The sequence below is a fragment of the Juglans regia genome, chromosome 7 (genome assembly GCF_001411555.2).
Source record: "Juglans regia cultivar Chandler chromosome 7, Walnut 2.0, whole genome shotgun sequence".
NCBI classification, from domain to species: Eukaryota; Viridiplantae; Streptophyta; class Magnoliopsida; order Fagales; family Juglandaceae; genus Juglans; species Juglans regia.
The window spans coordinates 9,711,920-9,736,609 of NC_049907.1; the positions used below are offsets into that span (position 1 = coordinate 9,711,920).

Below are 24,690 nucleotides of genomic sequence, written 5' to 3' on the forward strand. Positions count from 1 at the left end.
TTATGCAGCTCTGAAGTTGCTGTCTCAACATGATGGTCCTGAGAGCTCTCATTTCGAAGCTACTAAGTGGTTTTGGAGAAATTTATGGCATTTAAAGCTGCCTAATAAAGTGAAGAATTTTGGATGGAGAGCATGCAAGGATAGTCTACCAACACGCTACAATCTGCTGAGAAGAGGGATTTTACAATCAGCCCTTTGTGTTCACTGCAAGCAGTGGGAGGAAGATGCTTTTCATGCAATTTGTGATTGTCCTTTAGTTCATGAAGCTTGGGCACAGCGCTGTCCACAAATTTTGCATCATTTACCGAAGGTGGTAAGTTTTTCAGAGTTGGTCTGGATTTTGTTGAAATCTGATCCTAGCGTAGTCCCTATATTTCTCACCATTCATGGGGAGTTTGGAAGTATAGGAATCTGAAAATTTTCCAGAACTCTGAATGTTGTATCCTTGAACTTATAGATAGCTGTCTTGGTTATGTTGAGAGTTATCTTCATGTGAAGAAGTGCCATGTAGTGCTGTATAAGGAAAAAGTTCTTTCGTGGATAGGTCCTCCTCAAGGAAAAGTGAAGCTTAATTTCGATGGTGCTTTATTTCATTCTAACCATTCAGCTGGTATTGGTGTTATTTTACGAAATGGTAATGGGGATGCTTTGATGGCTGCAAGTCGTAAGGAACATGGGGTTTTTGAAGTTGATGATATTGAAGCTTTAGCAACTTTGCGGGGTTTGCAGTTAATTCTTCATTTGGGATTGTTGAATCTAATTTTAGAAGGTGACTCACTTAATATTGTTGAAACTATTTGTTCCAATGATGCTAATTTAACTAGAAGAGGGTCTGTGATTGATGAAATCAAAAGTCTTCTTAATCGTTTTAATTCTTTTGAAGTTCTCGACGTTGGTCGTCAAGGGAATGAGGCCGCTTATCTATTGCAAGACATGGTTATTTTATTGATGATACTTTGCAATGGTGACATTTTTGTCCAGAATTTATACAAGCTAGAGTTGCCTTGGACGCTGCTATGTAACTATGCAGAGTTATTATTTGTATTGACTTTCATGAAGTTATGCTGATGTTATAAAAAAAAAAAAAACCGTTATCCTGTTAAGAAACGAAGGAGAGGAGAGGAGAGGTGACACGACAGAGCTGACGCGAGTGTTTTGTTCGCCGACTGCGCAGTTGTACGCCACGAATAACGATCTGTCCTAATGTGACACGTCAGGGAACTTGGGAGTGTTTTGTTTGGCGAATGCGTAGTTTTACGCCACGAATCAATATCTGTCCTAACGACTCCTATTTTGCCACGCAATCCCGTGGAATGAGAAAGTGCACCCCCGCCCGCCCATCCTTACATTTCTCTCCTCTCCGAGTCTTCCTCCTCCAATAACCGTCTCTCGCCTTTTCCTTTCCACGACTATTAAATCAGTCACGGTTCTCTTCCTACTTGCTCTCCAAATTTATTCCTTCCCCTCGCGACATCAAAGCTGACAGACAACGCAAATCAATCCCGAATTCATACAAATAAAACTAGTTCTGTGTGTTTTTCTTTTTTTTTAGGAATGGTGGCCTCAAAGCCGGGTCTGCCTTCCTGGATTAGTGCGGCAGCAGTAACAAAGCTTGATTTTGAAAGAAAGGAAGATATGCTCAAGGAGGTTGCTTCTTCTTCTTCTTCTTCTTCTTCTTCTTCAAGAGAACTTGCGGATGTGGATTTGGGCTTTGGAGAGAGAACATTCGCTGCCGCCGGTGCCGCTGCCCTCTCCGCTGTCATCGTTAACCCTCTTGATGTCGCCAAGGTTTTCAATTTCTTTTAATACCCATTTTATTAATTTCATTGTACTTCAAATGCTCACATATACTGCTGTTTTTTTTTTCCGAAAAAAATTATTTCTTCCCTCAATTGGCAACGTATTGTTTGAGACACCCATCATAGATTCATTGTGGATGATAATTAGAGAAATTAACTGATTGGGTAGATTTGTAGGTTTTATTTGGACACCTAGTTCTCAGGGATGGAGCCAACTTATGACGTAATTTCTTAGGCCAGTGCATCTACAGTCCAGAGCTGGTGTAAACCAGTCTTTAACACCACCCAATGGGAGGCTGAAACGTGAGCATTGTATTTCTAATAAACCGAATAACAGAGAATCATTTTCCTCGTTTGAAAAGAAAAATGATACTACGCGATAAATTACATAGCATAACATAACCCACAACTTATAACATTTCAGAAACCAGAAAAACCATCTGATCAACCACAAGCTTAAAATACAATTACGAAAGAAAAGCAAATTATAATTTTGGCAGCTGAACCCACTTTCTCGTGTACTGGTGTATATAAAGAATTCATCTGTGTAATTGGATTTACATGTGAAAAAAAAAAAAAACTTCTAAGAATATAAAGCAAAGTAGTTAAGAATGATATAATGTACCTGATAAATTTGATAAGAAACTCAATTATTCAAGCTTATATGCTCAGCCTTGTCAGTTGTCAAGAGCAATCCCCCGTTATCAGATCATTTTTCTTCAACTTTTAACGGTGCTATATGCTCAGCTTTGCCATGACTTTATTGTTTTTATCCTTATCAAGTCTCTGTAGTTTCTGTTGTGGTATGAGATATGTGTGAACAACTCATTTTTAACAAACTAGTCCTATTATTTATGAATTTCACAAGAAAAACCGATCCATGACCAACAATTTCAAGACTCAGAAAACCCATCTAAAAAATAAAATGTCTCTGATTTTCAACTATAAGCTAAACAATCACAAAAAAAATGAGCTTTGTAACAAATACATGAAATAATTTGGAGCTTATCCGAAGAACTTATACTAGGGACAGAAAAAAAAAATCACAGGAGGTCAAATACGCACCGATTTTCATCCCTTCAAAGAGAGCATAAAAGAGAGATGCAAAGAAGAATACGGCTGGAATTGCGTCATATAGAGCTTCAGAGCGTGAGTGTATAATCAGATCTACAAGGACATGGAGGCCAATGCGATTGGGCAAAGTAGCAGAGAAGATAGATAAAGAAAGAGAAGGTGAGGCTACAAATCAAGGGTGGGGGTGGATCTATGGATAGCTGTTTATTGTGAGAGGGAATGGAGCGGCAGAGGGGCACTAGTACGATTGGGCAGTGAAACAACAAAATAGATTGGTTTGGGAGATAGAGAGAGTAAAAGAATAATGAAAGAAAACTTCTTTTACATTGGTGGTAGTGTTTCTGTGGTAATCAGATGCCATGCGTGTATTTTCTTGATTCAAGAAAAATCTTATGTGGCGGCATATCCTTTTGGAAGGCATAAAACCCTTCTTTATGCCAATGCTCAATTGAAGATAAGCTCTTCTTAGGCAAGAAGATGCATGTGGTCTCTATATTTGTATGTATGAACATTTATGTAAAACATAAACAGATAAGTCTCAAATTTATTTTCACAGGAAGTCGTTGCTTTACATCTATAAAATAATCTTAAAAAATAACTTCCCTTTTGAATTTAAATTTTCCAAAATTAAAACCCAACCACTAGACTAACTATAACATTAATAAACCTTAAATAATAGCAATTGGAGATTTTTCTAGGCTATGTAGTGTTTGTTTCACATATATATACCTGATTGGGCTTTGATATACGATGATACTTAAAGAATTTTGTGCCCCATATTAAGAAGCATAGAATGTATAGAACTCAAAACTTAATTTTTATTTTGTTATATGTGTGTGTATTCATATAAGTTCTTTTAAAATTGTTTTGATAGGTATGTGCTTTTAAAATAAAATGATCAAAACTTAAAAAGGAGTTGTCTGGTGTAAAACTATAAGTTTGGGTACATTTTCATATAGAATACTACTCCAATAACAGTTATAAAAATATTTGGGGGGCATAATAATAGTTTGAAATGTCTGTATTCTTTTGTTCTTTTTAAGTTAAGGATTAGGATATTCATATCAAACCTTAATATAATGTTGCTCCTTCTGAAATATGATTTCATATGAGAGTTGCCAAAATCATATTCTGTCATGTCGAAACTGGTTTTGAACTATAGTTTTCTCCCACATTTTCATATAACAATTTTTTTTGCGTTTACTGTTTGTAGCCTTTTTAAGCATTTCTTTCCTTGATTTTTCTCTTCTCTGGTAATATATTCTTGAAATTATGTATTTTAAACACCTTACAATCCTTAATTACAGACAAGGTTGCAAGCGCAAGCTGCCGGAGTTCCTTATCAGGGGCTGTGCCACATGACATGTTTTGACACAAACACGGTGAGCATACGAACAGTCTATGATTCTTAACTACCAGCAGTTTGTAGGTTAGCCCACTTAGGTAATAGTTTTGACTTATTTTTGGATTGCGTGTGGTTTCTTGAATACTTGAGCCATCTTTTATATTTTATGAACTGTTTCTTCTAGATGCTACCAGATTTGAGATGTTCATTATCTACGCGTGCGGTTCTTGGCTCTGAATCAGGATGCCCTCCAGAGTGTAGCCGGTATAAAGGAACTTTTGATGTTTTATACAAAGTCACACGTCAGGTTAGTGAACATATGGACTATGAGTATATTTTGAATTTTCCCCACAAAATAAATGTTTTAAAATATCCCTGATGCCTAACTGGCCTCTTCTAGCCTCCTTATCCCTTGTAGAATAATATAAAGAGATAAGTTTGTATTTCATTGTTTTTCGAGTAGAAAATTCTGTACCACTACCCAAAAGAAAATTTAGTTTTTCCTGACCAGTGGCAAACTGTTATTTAAAACAAGTTCATTAGAGTCATGGATGACACTCTTACAATAAGGTTTATTATAACATAATGCTGTTAAGATATTCTGTCTTATAAAAAAAAAAGGATATTCTTTGTCTAGTAGATGCGCCCGTTTTGTACGGATTAAAAAGTTATTTATTATTTATACTGTCCAGTTTCTGTTTGGTGTGGAAATCACTTATCACTAGGAGCTTCAAGGAGTGAATTTGTGCAGGAAGGTTTTGCTGGGCTGTGGAGAGGCACAAATGCAAGCTTGGCATTGGCTGTGCCAACAGTAAGTCTTTTTTAGCCAGGGGTTTTGCGTTTGTGGTTTCTTCTTAGGGTTGTTCCCATGCATTGCAGATTCATGTTATCTTTTGCCTCTTTCGCATGCTCTCTTGCTTAAGTTTTTATTTTTTGACTGACAACCAGGTGGGCATCTACTTGCCTTGTTATGACATTTTCCGCAATATAATGGAAGATTTTACAACTCGAAATGCACCAACCTTGACTCCATATGTGCCATTAGTGGCAGGGTCAGTTGCACGCACATTAGCTTGTGTTTCTTGTTACCCTATTGAACTGGCAAGGACCCGCATGCAGGTAAGCTGTGTTGTATTTTGTGAGTTGTCTAATACTGGACCTACCTTCCAGTCCTAAGAGCTTGCTTTAAGTATGTCAAGAAAATGTCTTTTTTATTGGGGAATATCAAAAAGGGAAAGAAAATAAAAGGAACAAACCATTAGATTTAGTGCTCTTTACCACAAGTGGAGAGAATTGAGGGAGAACTTTCTAGATTTATGTATCTCATTCTGGTCTTTCCTTTTTTTACATAGGCTTTTAAAGAAACCCAAACTGGCGTTAAGCCTGCTGGAGTTAGGAAGACACTGCTTGGGCTTATCAATCCTGTGAAAAGCACAAACCTACATCAAAATTGTAAGTGTACTTCTGAAATGATGTGTCTAGAATTTTCTGAGTTCTATCTCCACTCTGAAGCTGAATTTATACATCTAGATTTTGAAATGTGCCTCTGGAGTTATTTGGCTAGATTTTCTTGAGTTGTTCGTCTTTTGTGGTGGTCTGGTAATCGTTTGAATGAAAAAATGCAATGGATGCTCAAAAGTTTTATGGTCGTAGTTTGTTCTTTGGCTTTTATTATCAGATATGTGAACTGCATTCTCTTTAACAGTGCAAAACTATCGTATCTTGTGGACTGGCCTCGGAGCACAACTTGCTCGTGATATTCCTTTCTCTGCAATCTGCTGGTCAACTCTTGAGCCTGTGAGACATTATTTCTACACTGGTATCTTATTATGTATTGCTTCAAGCACATATTTCCAACTTGGGCCACTTTCTTCTGCTTTATGCAGATTCGGAGAAGAATGCTTGGAACGATGGGTGATGAAGCAAGTGCAGCCAGTGTGCTTGGGGCAAACTTTTGTGCCGGCTTTGTTGCAGGAAGCCTTGCAGCTACTGCTACATGTCCACTGGATGTAGCAAGAACCCGACGGCAGATAGAGGTGTTATCTCCAATTCAAGCCTCTGCAACATGCATCTGCCTTTCCAGAGTCTTTTTTTACTCTCTTTTTTCCCTCTTATGCTTTTTTCCTTCTCTGTTCTTTGACCACATAAACCCAACCACCACATGCAATTGCATTTTAAATTTGATGATGATTGAAGAACACCACAGAAAGCAAAAAGGGAAGTACAATTCAAGTCATGGGCAACGGCTTCTTACATAAATGAAATGTAACCATCAGTATGGTCTTGGCAGATAAGAAAAAAATGGTGCAATTTATGGTCATGAGCTTCTAGTAACATTTTTTCCCATGTAGGTTTCTTGAGATTATGTTCCTTTCATATCCCATATATTGAATATTAGTAGGGTTCAGGTAATGGCTTGTAATAAGGTTTTGCAAAGGTGTACCTTAGATTTCCATGCCTTCCCTAGGGATTGAGGATGAAGTTGAAGGCATTATTAGAATTAGATAGTTGTTGACCTCGTGACTGGGACCTGCAAAATTACTTTGCATGAATTTACAGTTAAATTTCTTTAATTCAAGTACATGGAATTTTCTTTTTCCCCTTTTATGTTCTTTTGTACTTGCTTTGGTTGTTGACGTAGTTTTCTTTCCTGAATTTTTAGAAGGACCCAGTAAAGGCATTAAGGATGACAACAACAAAAACATTGCTCGAAATTTGGAGGTATGTAGCACTCAGTTAGTAAATGATACAACTGCACAGTTCCACCCCATTGCATCCTGAAGGTCCCTTAACATAAAGATAGTGTACTTCCATGTAGAACATATGGTTCCTATGTCACTAATGATATGGACCTATCGAAACAATACTAATTATATTGATCGGATCAGGGATGGTGGAATGAAGGGACTATTTACAGGAATCAGTCCCCGTCTTGGTCGTGCTGGACCCTCTGTCGGCATAGTTGTCTCCTTTTATGAAGTTGTCAAGTATGCTTTGCATCACAGGCTTGGAACTCAATAATCAGGGGAGCATACTTACGAGATTATACTTACTAAATAATCCGGAAGACACTCCTTGTTTGTGGTCAGCCTTCGAGATTATGCTTTCCGATTTATAAAGCTAACAGCAGTTTGCATACTGACGACTAGCTCAATTCTTGAAAGGATATAATGTTCACACAGGATCCTCCTACCAAGATTGGCTTTCCGGTTTGAGAGCCAACAAATAATGCTTAGGCAACTATGATTTTTCTTTTTCCCCATTCTTCCTAAAGCCTGGAAATGCCAAGCTAGGATTGTCATTTTTAAGTTCATGCTTAAAAGTCTGCTTTCTGCAATCTAACAGAAAATTCTCTTAATTGTAAGAGAATATGAAAACCACCGATCTTCTTTTTTTTCTTTCTTTAATACAGTACATCTTTTTATTGCTTATAAAGAATTACAACATCTCATCAATAACAATCTGAAAAATGCAACTTGGAATTTCTTCCAGTTCAACACAACTTAGAGCATTCTTAGCTAAAACATGAGCTGCTTTATTGGTCTCTCTTCTTATGTGAGTGACAGACCACTCTGCAAATGAATTCAGCAACTTCCTTGCATCTTCAATCAGCTCCGGTCATGCTTAGTTTCCTTCAACATGTTAACCACTTACAATGCATCAAGCATGAACTTGTTAATGCCCAATTCCTTGCAGAAGAGAACTCCCGACAGCAAAGCATAAGCTTCTCCATTGAAAGGGCTAACTCTCAGATGTCTTCTAGCTCGGGGAGTGCCAATAACTTGGCCTGAACCTCATAATTGCACGAACTCCAATTAAGCCATCTACCCCATTAATAGCAGCATCCCAATTTAGTTTGTAGGTCCCTTCAATAGGCTTCAACAAGCAACTAGGATGTGGCAACTAAAAAGTTCCAAATCTCTTCTTGCATTGTTGATCAGTAAGTTAGGATGCAGAAATCCTTTACCATGAACAAAGTCATTGCTTCAAGACCAAAGTTGTAGAGTGATCATGGCCACCTCCATGAGCTCTGCTTGGCCATTGTGGGCAATGCCTCGCTACAAGCTGTCCGTACAAACATCCTAACAGCACTAGGAACCCTGCAATTTCCCAATTGAATTCCAAATCTTGACTAGCAATCTGTCATGAGAAGGGCCGATCTTTAATTGTTCGTTTCGTAAATTTTGCTTGGTATTAACATTTCACAAAGTTGCGGAGTGTAAAATGTGAGAGTTTACAAGAATTGCTTCGCACCCTGAAGATTATTATTTCAGATGTGAATAATTACGAGTGACTTTTGAGTTCTAATGGCTTGAAGGTTCAACCTAATTGTGAGCTGCTATTTCATGCATCCCTTTGATGCGTCAAAGTTCATATGCGAGTGGGGCCAACATGGATAATCACCAACGGGCACTGCATGTTGAGATTCTATATAGTTCTTTGACCTAATTCTTGATAGGGATATGAAGCGTGGAGCACCAAGAGAGAGCAGAGAAAGTAAAATTCATTCAACAAATCGATAAAACCATTCATTCAATTTGCGAATACAAATGAACCCCACCAAAGAAAAAAACAATTCCTCCTCACCCATGGTAACAAATATGAACAAAGCAATTCCATTACAAAACCCTGGCCTCTGCTCTAACGCATCTAAAGTCCTAAAATTGGAAAACTAGAAGAGGTTGCAGTAGGATGAGGCGTCGAGAGGGTGGATGAGGTATGTGAGCACCAGCGCCACCAACATCAGCAAATATGCAATCCCTTGGTCAATTGAAGTCCCTATAATATCAACGTCAACAACAGGTAAAAGATTCCATCAACATTAAGATTCCACAACCCAACAAAAAAATAAAGAAAAAGAAAAAGAAAAGAAAAAGAAAGGTGAAATGAATACAATGCCCGATGTTTCAGATCTAACTAATAAAAGCAAACGTTGTCAAGTTTACCATCGCTGGTAGGGGCAGGGGCAGGAGCCGGAGACTGGGCTTCCACCACCACAGCCGGGGAAACAATGGCGAACAATAGAGCAAAGATCGCCACCATTCCAATGACTGCCATTGAAGAAGAAGAAGAAAAACCTGCCATTATTTTCTCTCCCTGAAAGAAAATGAACCCAGAAAGGAGAAAATCGCTGCACTCAAAAGAAAGAAAGAAACGCCCAAGGAATCGAGAAAGAGAGAGAGCGAGAATGGTTATGAGAGGGTGCGAAGGAGACGAAAGTTATCCTTTTTATATAGATAGAGGAGGGTAAAACAGAGGGGAAAGCCACCGGCTGGCCACTCTATCTACCATACATAAACATACATATACATATACATATATACATATATATATATATACATACATACCATGCATGCATAAGGAAAGACCCCATTAGCTTAAAATAACAGTAGGTCAGTTAATTTATAAGGAAATTCATACATACATAATTATGGAATGACACAACCTTTTTCATAGCTTTTTAAAGTTTTTACTCGATTTAGAATTTAACATTTTCCGAGGCCACATGCACATGCACATGCACATGCACATGCTGGTTGGTTTTTATTTTAATTTACTTTGTTTTCTTCTGCATTTCGGGACGGACAGTCTGGACGCCACTCTGAGGCTCTCAGCTAACGTTTGGCCGAGACATTCGGTTCCAAATGCAACGCAACTTCGGATTGAATGATTGAAGTGGGACCTCTACTTCAACGGATCGAAACGGCTAATATTCGAATCGATTTTATTCTTTTTACTGTTACAGTTGGTAAATATACCAGTCAAAATATAACACTTTTAAAAGTGATGTTCCAGATAATACAGTTGATGAAAAAATTTGTTTACTAATCAAAACAATATTAGAGATAAAGAGTTATTCTATTCTCAAGTATGTATATAAATCACATAATTCGTATCACTTAAATATAATATTTGATTTGTAAATTTTAAAATTTTATTCCAAATCAAATTACATCATGAAAATATTTTACTAAAGAGTCTTGTTACAGCCACCGAAAAAATGACCCGAATAAGTGTCCCAAATGGTGTATTTCATTTTTTTTTCTTTTCTTTTTTTTTTATGTATTTTTTTAATCATCATAAACATTTAAAAAAAATAAAAAAATTCATAATATCATTAAAAAACACTTCCTTAATCACTAAGTAAAAAAAAAAAAACATTCGAAATCCAAAACATTTCTCTTTACTAAATTATACTATACACAAGAGAATAGAATATGTCCCGATTTGAATTAGAAACTCATATCAATTCATTTTATCTCATTATTACAAATTTTTTAAATCTTCACATAAAATATAATAAACAATTCAACTTTTTCAAATCTTAAAATAATAATAATATTAAAAAATAATATTTTAACAATATTTTATTCAATTTATCTCTGAATCCAAACGTAAATCTTTAGAGATATCATTTGAAAAAAGAAAATATTAGAGATAAAATGGGGTTTACTATATAAATTATATATGCCATGGTATATTAATTATATGATATCTTACAACAATACCCTTCAATTTAAAACATAGCTGCGACATATGTTATGAAAAATATTATATATTTATTTTATTTTATTTTTGTACCATTTTCGTCTACAAGGTTTTAAACTTTTGTAGCTGTAGGGCCCATCTTCCTGACCGTACCAATTACTTTCTTGCTTTTAGTTCATCTTTTACGCCAATGCATGAGGTAATTAAAAACGGCGGAATTCAAAATTCAAATTCAAAAAAGGTAAAAAAGGAAAAGGCGGAAACAACAAAAAAACACAGATTGGTGTCATCTAATTAACATCTTGTTTTTGTTTTTGTTTTTAAAAGGCCTCCATATTTCTGATGTAGCACAGTTGGTCCAATGACAACAACACAAAATCTGTTTTTGAGACATGACCATTGACCACCACAAAGCCGTCATGCATAAGATATTGTTATCCACATACGTTATGGCAGATTAATTACATATTTTATTAGTGTTTCAATAATGTAGTATTAATCCAATGATGGGCGCAAACCACACAACACAACCATGACTAAAGCACATGCTGTGGTGAAGAAACAAGTTTTGCGTTGTTGCCGCCACATGGGCTGGTCGCATTACAATACTCTTTCTACCCAATGAAAATAAAGCATCATCTACCTAACGCCTAGAAGAAGACTTTTGAGGACAGAAATCCGGTAATTTGGCATCAAGTGCATCACCTGGATTTCCTAAGATTTCAGGGTCATCGAGATTCGACCAACATAATTAGTCTGCAAACTGAAAAAATCAAAGCCTTACAAACAACCAAATGGCACACAAAGCAGGAAGAACTTTCATGTACAAGAAGAATTCAACTTAAGAAAGTCATTCTTCACGTTCTTTTGGCACACAGCACTATAATCTGCATTAAGTAGAAGTAAAGCCCAAATCACCTTTCGACTGCAAGAAGAAAAGGCTATCATTTAGCGCTACAGACAACCATGGGGCAAACAGAAAGGTGCTGACACCACAGACTCAACGCCTTGACAACGGAAGTTCAGAGAGGAGCACTTCCAACATTTAAAATTTGTTCATACATCCTAGAGAAACATGTTACTCTAGGAAATGGTCTAGAGTTACCACCTTGAAGAATATACAATTCCAGCCCCTTAAAGCAGAATGCTACACAACATGTCTTCGTATAATATAATGTAATGGGTGATAATAAAACAATAAAAATAGGTACTCTTAACACAACAAAGACCTCACACAACACAATTACAAGTGTTGCTTCATCATTTAAAAATCTTATTGCATAGAATAAGGTGGAATCGTCAAAGGCAAAAAGGTAATTATGATAATTATATCTGCAAGGCAACAATGTCTGTTCCAGCTTTTACTTGTTTCTATCAAATTATTGACAGTTTCCACTAGAAAGAGCATGCTAATTGAATTATTTGGATAGCTGACCATATTGAATATAGCTTCAATATTAAACAAAAAAAATTTGAATACACAATGGCAGGGTCCCAAAGAGCAAAAAACACAACCACTTGGAATGATCATGAAGAGATCTCCAATAAAGCTTATTTAAGTGGGAACTAGCAATTTCAAAAAATGCACTAGTGTATGGATGCTCTACCTAGGGGTCAAACCATATATGGTTGTAGATTCAACAATGTGATTAAATGGTTTGAAAATGTACTGACAATAATGCAGAAATTTATTAGAAACTAATAATATCTTACTTGATGTGTTCAAACAGCTAACTTTGGATCCACGGTTCCAGTGGCATTGCCTTCTCCTGTTAGAACTTGGTCTGGGTCCTGCACATATATAATACACTCATCAGAAAAACACTAAGAACAAAATGAGGAGTTAAGCTAGCAGGCATCTACCTCCATTCCCCATTTGATGTAATCTGGGGACTCACAGGCCTTGTATTCGTCGACTAAACTCTCGATTATGTCTCTCGATTCGTCAAATTCTGAAAGGTCATTGTCCTGTACAGATTTTAAGATTATTTTAAAATAAGACCCTAACGTAATCCCAGAACTCATCAATGCTGGCACGGACTCAAAATGGAATCTAATCCATCATCAGTATCACTTACCAGGTATTACGGAAAAAAGTAAATGGCATATTGCTTGACTATCTCTAAAAGCAGTGCAATTTTTTTTAATAAATTCTGTCCAATCCTTCCAATTTGCAACCAATAGAACTTCTTTTTTCTTTTTGATAAGTAATAATTCATCCTTTATTATTAAGTGCAAAAGGCGCAAGTCAGGTACACTGGATCTATACAAAAGAAATGCCTAGCTAGAAGATAAAGATACAAGAGAATATTGTAAATTAAGAGTTTGCAATGTCTATCATCAGACAAATTAGATCTGAAATGAGATTATTATACTTATAATGATGGCAACTTACAGCGAACATTGGGAATTTCCGGTAGTTGTCAAGAAATGCTTGCTTCTTTCTCAACTTCTCATACTGACTCAAGCACTTGCTGAAAAGGTGCCGGATACTAGTATGGCTAGCTAGCATAAGTCCGCTGACCTAACAAATGCAAAACACACCAGATTTATTAACCATTTTCTCAATTATTTTTCTTTCACACAACTAAAAAGCACATTACTTCATAAGAAAAACAGGGAAGCCCATGTCCATAACCATTACGCTAATAAAATTTCAAGTTTAAGAAATTGTATGATCCTGAAAAATCTTTGAAGGAGAGAACATTATCACAAGAAGGAAAAAAAAAAGGAGGAATCTTACCCTATGAGCAGTTTGAACATATGGAGACTTTCTGGACAGAGCAACCTAATAAGAGAGAGAGAGACACACACACAGAGGATCCTATAATAAAGTTCAAAAGAATGGACTAAGCATCAGAAGCAATTGCTTTTACTCAGAAAAGAGACCTGAATGCTTGCAGGGCCCCACTCAATAAAGTTAACAAGCTTTCTTTCACGTATCCTCTGCAAACTCTCATGAACCTGATCAGAGAGAAGGTGAATAATTAGACCCAGCAGCAACCAAAAAATCCCCCAAAAAAATTCCATTAGAACCCTGATAGCTTAGCATTCATTTCCAAGATCACCACCAACAATTTGAAAGAATAATAATCACTTTAACAAGCAATGATTTTTAGATTGATCAAGTAGATGTAAAAGGTTTTCCGCAATGTAAAACCATGACTTTTTTTTTTTACTTTTTTCCTCTGAAATTAAATTGAAAAATTGAACAACATAATTTTTTGGCATGAAAGGGTAGGATCTAAATCTAAAACAAATTTTAAAATAGGAGGAAAAGCAGTAGGCTGCTGGATGTTGATGTAAGTGATCATGGGGTGCATGAGAGTTTATTAGAAGCCCCATAAAAGTTATCTGCCCTTGTGGACACATTAAATATAATATCAATAATAAAAAATTAATTATTTATCACAAGAGGTCAGAATGAAAAGGAGTTCCAAGTATATTCTGTCATAAAAACAAATGCCCAGCTTCTCCATACAATTACAAGTATAATTTGCAGAAAATATTATAAACTCAAAGATTTTCTAAGCTGTTAACATACCTGAGTTGGGTCCACTTCCCCTTGTATGATATTCAATATTGATATATACTTGGCTTGACTGGCCTCTTTTGTCCGAGCATATGAGGAAACCATAATATTCTTAGTCTGTGAAAAAGATCTATATCAAAGGAATGCCAAAAACACATACGGATTATAAACCATAAGCAAATATTCTTGCCTGCAGAAGTCTTCTCATAACATCAAGTACAGTGGTTTTACGAATCACACTAGCCTGCCAAGAAAAGATAGATTCAGATGAGACTTAGCTGAAACAATGTTCTAGAAGCATAACATGCCTGATTCAAAAGTTTGTAGCAATATAAGACATCAAATCAATCAAATAAAGAAAAAGAGAACAGGATGAAAACCAAACTAGATTGTTTGCTACCTCTATTTAATGCAGTCAAATTTTTTTTATAAAATATTCTAAGTAATCATAATTTTTTATAGAAACACTAATAACCCATAACAATGAACAAAAAATAAATGCATATCTAAAACTTACTTGGCGCTCCACAGTGAGTGGAGTATATCCTGTCATCAGAAAATGACATCTTGGGGTTGGAATTAAGGAGGCAAGAAGGCCAACCAAGTCATTGTTCATGTAGCCTGGATATCGCAGAGTGGTTGTGCTGGCAGACATTACAGTGGAAACCAAAGAATTTGTTTCTGCAAAGGTGGGGTTTGATAGATGAAGACGTTCCACACAAATTCTATTCAATGCAGTGTTATCAAGGACAACAACACAATCAGCATTTAATGTTAGTCGCTTGAGCGTCAAAAGCGAGTTGTAGGGCTGGACCACCACATCACTTGTCTCCATCTGGTTAGGAAATACACTATATGTCTGAACCAGTTTTTTGCTGTAGCGATCATTAAGGGTTTCCAACAGATATGAACCCATACCTACATTATTTAAGGTGAGCATAGTCAACAAGCGAACAGGCAAGGGAGCACTTGCAGTCATGTAGATGTCATCATGCAAATACTAAAAATGTGAAGTAAGCAAAAGATCCCCTGATATTGAGGCAAAATTCTGAGCTAATGAGCATAATGATGCTCAAGGTTGTATGTATATGTTTTATTCATCTTTAAGATATCAGTAATCCGAATTTTGTTCAACTTCAGTAAAACAAAAGGCAGTTAAGTTCCTTCTCAAAATTTGAAATTATGAATTAGTTTTAATCTCCAATGAAACCAATGCCAATGGTAGAATTACTTTATCACTCAGTAATGCCATAAAAAGAATGTGCTATACAATGCAAAAGACAGAGAAGTAAAGAACCTGATCCTGTTCCTCCAGCAATAGAGTGGCATAAAACAAAACCCTCAAGACTATCACTACCATCCGCTTCTCTATCAATCATGTCCATTATATCCTCTTCAACACCCTTCCCCTGATCATAAATTAGAAACCATATGAAAAATATGAAAAGCAGACCATCACATGCAAGTGAAATCCGAAAAATTTTAAGCTTATAGAAGGAATTTCAGATAACAATGTTTCTTACAAACTGGTGCAAATAATGATTCTCCGAATGGTTGAAGCATGTGTGATTCAAAAGAAATTCTGACTATAAAACTCAACTTAGAAGTATGGACATGTGGAATAATAAATTCAACAAACAAAGAATTTAAGTGTAATAGAAATATTTGACTGGTCATCCAATGCCAAAAATCATAGATCTGTGTTTTTATTAGTCAGGATCTTCGCAAGATTACAAATATATTTTATCTTTGAATGCATTCCCTACTTTTGTCACTTTGACAACATCCAGAAAAGCAGCTTGTCTTTCTTCAACACCACACAAGAAATTCACTCCATTGGCCTGCAGCCATCTTAGTTCTGAATTTAAAGCATAATTGTTACATAGTAAAGAATAAATTAAATTAACATGCAAATACACCAACCACCTACGAGTAAATCTTATGCACACAGAGCCCTCAAAGCATTGGCTTAGAATCGACAAAGATTGTCATAAAACCTACTATATGGAAACAAAGCAACAAACCTGGTGATAACCACTGGCCCAATTATTTCCCGCACCTCCTCCATGATCTGAAACAAAGACGTTCTCGTGATTGTAAAGATTTCTATATTCACCATTTTGGATGCCGTTAATTACCCTGGGCTCCAGGTCAATCAGCAAAGCCCGTGGGACGTAGTGCTGATCATCAGCTTGGTAGAAAAAAACATCTTTCCTGTCACCTCCCTGCAGCATCTCAAAGTCAAATTACTACAAATTATATGTCAATTATAAGAAAGAATAATACCTACTGACAACCCCAACAACAAATTTAGCATTACTTTGATGATAAAAGGTCAGAAAAAATATGGAAGCTCTGGATAAAAATTGCATTAATCATCATCCAAGTAAGCCAAATTACCTCATATCTGAACCTAAAACACATACTCCGCTTATTTTGAACAGGAGTCTAAATAAAACTCCTCTGATATTCCTCAATTTTAATTTGGAAACAAAACACAGGCGATGTGCCCAAATACACATTAACCCATGCAAGCAAGCAATCATACCTAATCATGTTCCAAAATGAAAAATGTACGAAAAATAAAGAAGAGAAAATCAAACTAAGCTTCTCTTTAATTACGAAACAAAACAAAATTACCATTCACCTAACCCTGATAAACCTATTGAGCTTAATTAGGCCATTTTCAATTCCATTTGCTCAATAGTTTTTGGGTGGGTCTCTCCTTCACAATAAATACATACTCATACACATAATCTCCGACTTAACACATTAATAGACAAATTATGCATAATTTGAGCGAGTTGATTAAAACTTCAGTAATTATAAGTGCCTTAAAAAAATTAAAAATCAGGGCTCAAATAAGCCGAACAAACCTACAAGAAAAAAGTTTGGGCTACTTTTTAAAATTCAATATATTTTCTTCCTGCACAAATTTCTCAGTAGCCAGCGATTGAAATACGTTTGTAGGCGAATTCAGTAGCTATACGCATGCCCACGGATACAAACACGAGTGCAGGAGGGAGGAGGAAGGCAAGGACCTGAGTAGCGAAATCTTCGAGAATGCCCTCCTTACTAATCCCGTGCTCGAGGCAGAGCTGCTTCCAGAACTCCATGCCGATCTGGTTCCCGCATTGTCCAACTTGGAGCGTGATGATCTCCCTCGGCATTTCTTCTCTTCTTTCCTCTTCCTCTTCTGGGGGAAACTAAATAGCTAGGGTTCTGAACCGGAAAGGGAAAGGGAAAAGAAGAAGAGGAAGAAGAAAATAGATGGGATTCCCTCTGCCCTTCCTTCCCTCTTGCTGTGGCGCGGGGAGATTTTTGAAAAGGGAAAGGAAATGACGGGGAAATTAGGAGGAAATATAGAGGAAAGTGAATGTCATCGTCGGAGTCTGTTTCGAGCGGCACTGTAAACGCAGTAATCTGACCCCGACAGAAACGCCCTAGCGTGCGCGCAATGCGTAGATTATGATGTGTTATAAAATGTAAACATGTAAATTAAATTAAATAATATAAGTATATATAAGTATAATAACTTTTATAATTAAACATATAATATATAACCCGTTATTTATGCCTAATCCTTTACTCCTGTATATTGAATATAGTCCTTAATTATAAGTTAGTTAATTAAGTACTTAAGTTTTTTGTATAGTCAAGGATTTGATGGCTTAATGGCATTCGGCCCCATTTTCTAAATGATTTCAAAATCCCACTCCCAACGTATAAAAAAAAAAAATTATTTGTATAATAGTTAGTACATAGGACTTGGTAACGTCATATACTACTTGGGACCATATAAAAAATATATACATAAAATTGCTATAATATTATAATTGGATATAAGGTTTATATATTAATTGTACAAGTTTCATTAAAACACGACGGCATTTTGCTTGAATGTGGGTTGGGTTAGAAAGTTAGCAGGTTTGAGGGATGAGATGAGAATTTTGTGTTTTATTTTAGAGTTTAAAATATTATATTTTAATATTATTATTGTTTTGGAATTTGAAAAAAATATATTGAGATTTAAAAAAGTAGAATTGTTTATTATAGTTTGTATGAAAAATTAAAAAATGTGTAATAATGAGATGAGATGAGATGAAAATTTTATATTTTATCTGGTGTCCCCAAACCTGCCCCAATCCTAGTCAAAATGGTGCCTTTTTTCCTTTAAAAACGACGGAATGTGGGTTAGGTTAGGCGTCTTGGGTTGAGCTGGTGCAGTTTTGGGCTTCTAAACCTAAAATTTTTCTCAAAACCCTGTTATGGTTTTTTTTTTCCTAAACCCTAAATTAAACCCTATTTTTATATAACCTAAATTTAATTTTAATTTTTGTTTTAACCATAAGTTTTTTTATTTATAGTTTTTACAATTGTGAGTATTGATTATTAATAAATACTCATTCACTAGTGTCTAGTTTATGTATTATTAACTTATTACTCTAAACTTATTTATATACTAATATCTAACTTTTTTTTATACTAGACTTATAATATAGTGTCTAATTAAATGTTATCATGCTATAGTATTACATATTGTTATGTCTAATTATATGTTATTATACTATAATATTATGTGTTATTAACTTATTATATTACACTTATTTCTATATTAGTATTTAAATTATTTCTATACTAGACTTTTTTTTTTTTTTTGGAAGAGTTAGGCCCCATATCCAATAGTGGCCCCTATCCCAATTTTATTAATCAACCCTCACTTTTGACGGTATTTCTATACTAGACTTATTTCGAGTATATGGTTAAATTTTTTGATGAGAGGCAACAATTTTTTTTATGCCAAAACTATATGGTAAAATTTTTTCTTGCCCTCATTTCATGTGTTGGTAGCATTATTTGTTAATATGTACTAGTCGATTTTGTAGGTTGAGTATTATTGCAAATTTTTTTTGTTGGTATGACGTTGAAATACCAATATATGATCAAAAGACAATCAATTGATAAATCAAAATCCGTTGGAATAGATTTTGTTGGAATAGACAATTTCTATACTAGTGAATATATGTTAGAATAGATTTTTTTTTTCTTCGTGTAAAGGAGGACAACACCTCCTTTATTTATTAAATTACCTTATTTATAGGGGAGGAAAACTGTCAAAACAAAGGACAAGGCTTATCAAAATAAACACCAAGCAAATAACACCTACACACCCTAACAAAAAAAACATAGCACCTGCTAAACAAGCCTAATAAAGGGAAACCCATGCTTATCCATACGTAAGAGCCCTTTAAGGTTGGTAAGAATATCATGAGAAAACTATTAATGAGTTCAACCTCCCGCTCCCAATATACTTGGTTTGCATGGAAGATCGGTTTGCACCAGATTATACTCGAGGGTGATTCATTGCAAGTCACAAAGGCCTTGGTCGAAGATAGAGAAGCACTGAGTAGCTCCAGTATGTTCTGGAGTGAGGCTAGATTTTATCTCAAGTTGTTTCCTAAATGGAAAGTTTCTCATATTAAGAGAAACGGCAATCATATAGCCCATTTATTTACAAAAAATGCTCTTACTATATCTGATTTCATTGTAACTATGAAGGATCCTCTTATTTGTATTGTAGCTTTTCTCTAATGGAATAGATTAAGAATTTTACATCAAAAAAAACAAAAAAAAATTTACCAAGGTATTCCCTTTCTGATATATATGTGTGACTTGTACATAAAAGCCTTTTAATTGCTCCATTATTTCATCCCAGTAGTCTTCTACGTACCACGCTGGCACACTCCACAACCTTCCTCCTTCACCTATTTGACCACCAACATGAAATCTAACTCCGAATCAATATGCACCACTCCCATAGTTTTAACAAAGCGAAGGCCATGTAACAAACCCATAAGCTCTGCAAAGTTGTTCGTACCTGTACCAAGTGAGATTGAGTAGGCCATGATCAGATCACCATTTGCATCCCTAAGCACTCCTCCAGCCCCTGCAGTGCCAAGATTACCTTGTGAGCTTCCATCGACCTTATTTTTGTTGGACAACTAGAAATGAAAATGCAGGAAATATTGTCCTGGTGAACTTGTCTGTTGGGATTTGGGAATGGCTTTGATCCCTTTTTCTAAAAACTAAATAAATAATATGAGGACGAATAAAGTGAGATTCTGGACTAAAAGCATTAAGGGGGAATCCACGGCTGGCGTGCTGGAACCAGGCTTGCTTTATGCTCTTTCGTGTTCGTCATTTAAGGGCGATTGTGCAGATTGTGAGACTGACACGTGAACTCGATCACGGGTTCATCATTTTACTATTTAGGTTCATCATGAGTGACATCTTTCAAATTTGATAAATTTATATTTAAAATCATTATATTGAATTATTCAGCATATACTAAAATTTTTAATTTTAAACTACATACATATAAATTCATCTTTAAATTTAAAGACTAGCTGTTCATACTCTATAACTATTATTTTATTTATTTAAATTATTATTTTTCAATTTTGAGCCACAATATATTTAAATTGAGAAATAATAATTTAAGTATCAAATTAAATTATTAATTAACATAGAATTAATATAATTATAATATATGAAAAAAAAATAAATTAAAAATATTATTATTAAAAAAATAATATTATATTATTATTTTGACTAATCCAATAGTTAATCCAAGAATAATGCTAGAGCCACCAATGGGAGCTCCCATTGGGCACTAGCATGTGTTTTTTATGTGTTTTTTTTAGTTCTTTTTTATATAGATTTTTTAACAATTTTCAATATTTTAAAAAAATATAAAGAATTTATAAAATCATTAAAAAAATACTTTTTTAATCAGAAATATTTTTTTAATAATTTTTTTTACTTTATGATTAATGAAGTACTTTTTAATGATGTTCTAAATTTATTTTATTTTTTTAAAAATATTTAAAAGTGTTAAACAAATTTATATAAAAAATAACTTAAAAAAAATATTATATGAAAAAGCACACACTAGAGCAAGATCTCCTAGTAATCTCAAGGGTGGCTCTAACATTGTCCTTAATCCAACGTGGTAGTCAGCCCTGGCCCGCTTGAGTTCTTTCCAACTTGGGATTTGTCAATCCTACCCAAAAATGACTTCTTTAGAGCATTGACATTGGTTTATGCATATGCATATGTAAAATCACCCATTTTGCATAACCACTTTGACATTTAAGTAAAATTCCCACATTGGCTTATGCATATTTGAGACAAAATAATAATAAAATATTATTATTTTATTATTATTAATTTTTTGCCTAAATACAATTTCATGCATCCAAATTTAGCAATTCCATATATAATAAATACATCAAATTTATATACACAAAAAATGAATCAAATGTGCTAATAAACAGCAGCAATTAACCCATGTATAAAAATCAACTTGATACAAGTTCCAAAAAGTTGATTTTGATACAAATTCATTACAATAGAAATTTGATTCAAGCCATCGAAATATTAAGCACTCCAGCATCCAGCATCCAGTAGCAGCAGCAACAGCAGCAGCAAGAAGTCCAACATCCAGCAGCAGACACAACTCCATTTATTTCCAGCAGCAGCAGCAACCACAAATCATTGGGACAAACAAGGAGTTCAGCAGCAGCAACCACAAAACAGCAGCATCACAACATCCAGCAGCAGCCGAAAACCACATCCAGAAGCACAAATTTCCAGCAACACAACTTTCCAGCAAAACCAAACCCCACCAACAACAAAATTCACCCAATTGATTCGTACCCACCCACCACCAACTACCAACCAAAATACACTTTCATATAGAGTTCCAGCAATACAATAATACTCAGAACATCACACCAACCACCAACCAAAATACACTTTAATATAGAGTTTCAGCAATACAATAATACTCAAAACAGTGCACCACAGTAAAAAAAAATTATCAAAAACTGCACAAAACAAAGCATACAACTATATATGAGCTCTAGCTTTTTTCCTTTGTTCCTCAATTATTTCCATTTGAAGATTATGGAAATACTCTTGCTGCATAGAATTCATGGTCCCAATATCCAATTTCATAATTTCCATATCATTTTTCCTCCTCTTTTCAGCAAGTATTATAGATCTTTCTTCTTGAGCCTTAATTTCAATTTCAACCATTCTCTTCTTAACAGCCAATAACTCAGACCTTTCATTGTCTAACCTCAAATTTGATTCTTTTCTCTCCAACATATGAATCTTCCTATCATGTGTCATTTCTTTTAAGGCATCACTAAATTCAGTATCTTCTATTTCCCTAGATTTTTTTTTTCTCTCTCTTTCTTTTTCAGCTTTTTTGCCCGGAGGTCTCTCACACTCCACGGGCACATTTTCCATCTCTTCTCCTAATTGTATTGAGTTTGGAATACTACCTGGACGTGAGACATTGTCTCTTCTTCTTATGCTGTCCACGTGTGTTTGCTATTTCGCTTGGTGTCTCAAAAGATTCCAACAATGATCCATGGTGAAGTTGGTTTTTTGGGTCTCTCGGTATAAGATTTTTGCCTTGTCAATCTGAAATTTTATTTAACAATTAGTGGGACAAATCATTCATAATTAGAACAATAACAAAAAATAAACAGCAACAATTTTCTTAAACGATTATACCTTATCTTGCTCGGTTGCACTGCTTGGATGCATTCCTTCAACTTGGGCCATGGAACCACAAAATTTATTCACACATTTTTGAATGGCTGACCACCGATTGGTCAAAGAATTCACGGAACGTTCTTGACTGTTAGGTTTTTTATAAGTGGAATAGTAATCATAAATTCTAGACCACAGTTGTGTGGAGGTTTGGTCAGTCCCCCGAATGGAATCTATACTAACGTTAAGCCAAGCTGAAATGAGGAGAGTATCTTCCTCAATAGTAAATGACACACCCCGCTGGGATTTTTGTTTAGATGCCCTTTTTTCCCGTTGGGGTTGTGTCGCTTGGACATCAACGAAAGCAGCATCCATAGTAGGGTTGTTACTGCCACCCTCATCACTTTCCAACAGTGTGGTGAAGAAGGGATCCTCATCAATTAAAGTATTCATCCTTCAACAAAATATTGAAGGACAAAATGTTATTAAATTTTGCACATATTAAGCAAAACAGGGTGCACATATTGTAGGGCTTCAATAACAAACCACAAGCCAAAGAGAACCAGCAAAACCAGCAATTTGATCAAGTAAAAACAGGGGCCAAAACATGAGTTCCATAAGTGTACATAGATCAAGTAAAAACAGGGGCCAAAACCAGAACCAAATGCATTCAGTTATACCAAAACCAGGGGCCAAAACTAGAACCAAATGCATTCAGTTATACCAAGTTATACCAGTTATACCAGCAAAACCAGCAATTTGATCAAGTAAAAACAGGGGCCAAAACATGAGTTCCATAAGTGTACATAGATCAAGTAAAAACAGGGGCCAAAACCAGAACCAAATGCATTCAGTTATACCAAGTTATACCAGTTAAATACCAGCAAAACCAGCAATTTGATCAAGTAAAAACAGGGGCCAAAACATGAGTTCCATAAGTGTACATAGATCAAGTAAAAACAGGGGCCAAAACCAGAACCAAATGCATTCAGTTATACCAAGTTTAACCCAATATTCGGTTTGGCCCCAAACCAGAACCAGTTTGTACATTGAAGAAACCCTAATCTAAAACCAGCATAATCGAAACCAGCATCATCGAAATCATCATCATCGAAACCCTAATCTAAAACCAGCATAATCGAAACCAGCATCATCGAAATCATCATCATCGAAACCCTAGTCTTTCGTGTAAATTTAAGCCATCGAAACCAGAAACCCTCTCTTTCTCAGTGCAAAAATATGTTGTTAGTTAGGCTTAATCTAAAACCCTAATCTAAAACTAAGAACAAGAAATGAAGAAATAGCACAAATCAAAACCGTGAAGGGATAGAAACACATCGAAACCGTGAAGAACAGAGGGAGCCCAGAGCTATTTCATACCTGAAATGTAGGGAACCAAATAGAAAAATCAACCGTGATGAGCCCAGAGCCGTCGCAAGGAGCGTCGACAGCCGTCGTGAGAGAGAGGTGCACGGGTTTTATCTCCGTTGGGTTTTCGAGTCGAGAGAGGGGAGAACCAGAGAACTGAAACGAAAAGGGAGAAAAGAAAAGAAAATAATCCGTCTGGGGGGGGTCGGTCGAGAGAGAAGAGAGAGAATTAATTATTAAAATATAATATGTAGGGTGAATAGTTGTTATCTAAATTTAGATAACAACTGTTCATAGGTAGCCAAATTTATAGATATGCATAATCCAATGTGGATGATTTTAAGGTCATATTATCCAAATATAACTATGCATATGCATATGCATAGTCCAATGCCAATGCTCTTACAACTTGGGATTATTAGCGTTCTCCCAGTCCAACTCCGAAACGTCTCCAGTTCTGTGACTATATATATAGTTAACGGACGAGACTCCTATATATAATGCTACAAGATCCTATC

The 24,690-nt window shown here is 35.4% G+C and overlaps 3 protein-coding genes across 6 annotated transcripts; 1 reads left to right on the forward strand and 2 right to left on the reverse strand.

The window, feature by feature from the left end:
* The first annotated feature begins 1,313 nt into the window (after positions 1-1,313).
* LOC108996463 (mitochondrial carrier protein MTM1) lies at positions 1,314-7,612 on the forward strand. Of its 2 annotated transcripts, XM_035692299.1 has the most exons (10): positions 1,314-1,788; positions 4,181-4,255; positions 4,403-4,525; positions 4,970-5,029; positions 5,167-5,337; positions 5,571-5,670; positions 5,924-6,015; positions 6,105-6,254; positions 6,881-6,939; positions 7,107-7,612. In XM_035692299.1, exons 1-10 carry the CDS (start codon positions 1,555-1,557, stop codon positions 7,237-7,239), a joined length of 1,197 nt encoding a protein of 398 aa, XP_035548192.1. In that variant the 5' UTR covers positions 1,314-1,554; the 3' UTR covers positions 7,240-7,612. The 2 variants fall into 2 exon arrangements, with proteins under 2 accessions (XP_035548192.1, XP_018827928.1); XM_018972383.2 differs by lacking the exon at positions 1,314-1,788 and having other exon boundaries at positions 4,227-4,316.
* A 1,093-nt stretch (positions 7,613-8,705) lies between these two features.
* On the reverse strand, positions 8,706-9,519 carry LOC108996465 (arabinogalactan protein 20). The gene is made up of 2 exons (XM_018972384.2): positions 9,165-9,519; positions 8,706-8,997 (listed from the first exon to the last, which is right to left on the reverse strand). Exons 1-2 carry the CDS (start codon positions 9,301-9,303, stop codon positions 8,891-8,893), a joined length of 246 nt encoding a protein of 81 aa, XP_018827929.1. The 5' UTR covers positions 9,304-9,519; the 3' UTR covers positions 8,706-8,890.
* A 1,640-nt stretch (positions 9,520-11,159) lies between these two features.
* Positions 11,160-17,694, reverse strand: LOC108996450 (tubulin gamma-1 chain). Of its 3 annotated transcripts, none has more exons than XM_018972355.2 (12): positions 17,281-17,694; positions 16,264-16,464; positions 15,537-15,648; positions 14,757-15,157; positions 14,430-14,483; positions 14,252-14,356; positions 13,597-13,671; positions 13,451-13,495; positions 13,103-13,231; positions 12,571-12,675; positions 12,421-12,498; positions 11,160-11,470 (listed from the first exon to the last, which is right to left on the reverse strand). In XM_018972355.2, exons 1-11 carry the CDS (start codon positions 17,407-17,409, stop codon positions 12,430-12,432), a joined length of 1,425 nt encoding a protein of 474 aa, XP_018827900.1. In that variant the 5' UTR covers positions 17,410-17,694; the 3' UTR covers positions 11,160-11,470; positions 12,421-12,429. The 3 variants fall into 3 exon arrangements, with proteins under 3 accessions (XP_018827900.1, XP_018827899.1, XP_018827898.1); XM_018972354.2 differs by having other exon boundaries at positions 11,160-11,594; XM_018972353.2 differs by having other exon boundaries at positions 11,160-11,632.
* Between the last annotated feature and the right edge of the window lie 6,996 nt (positions 17,695-24,690).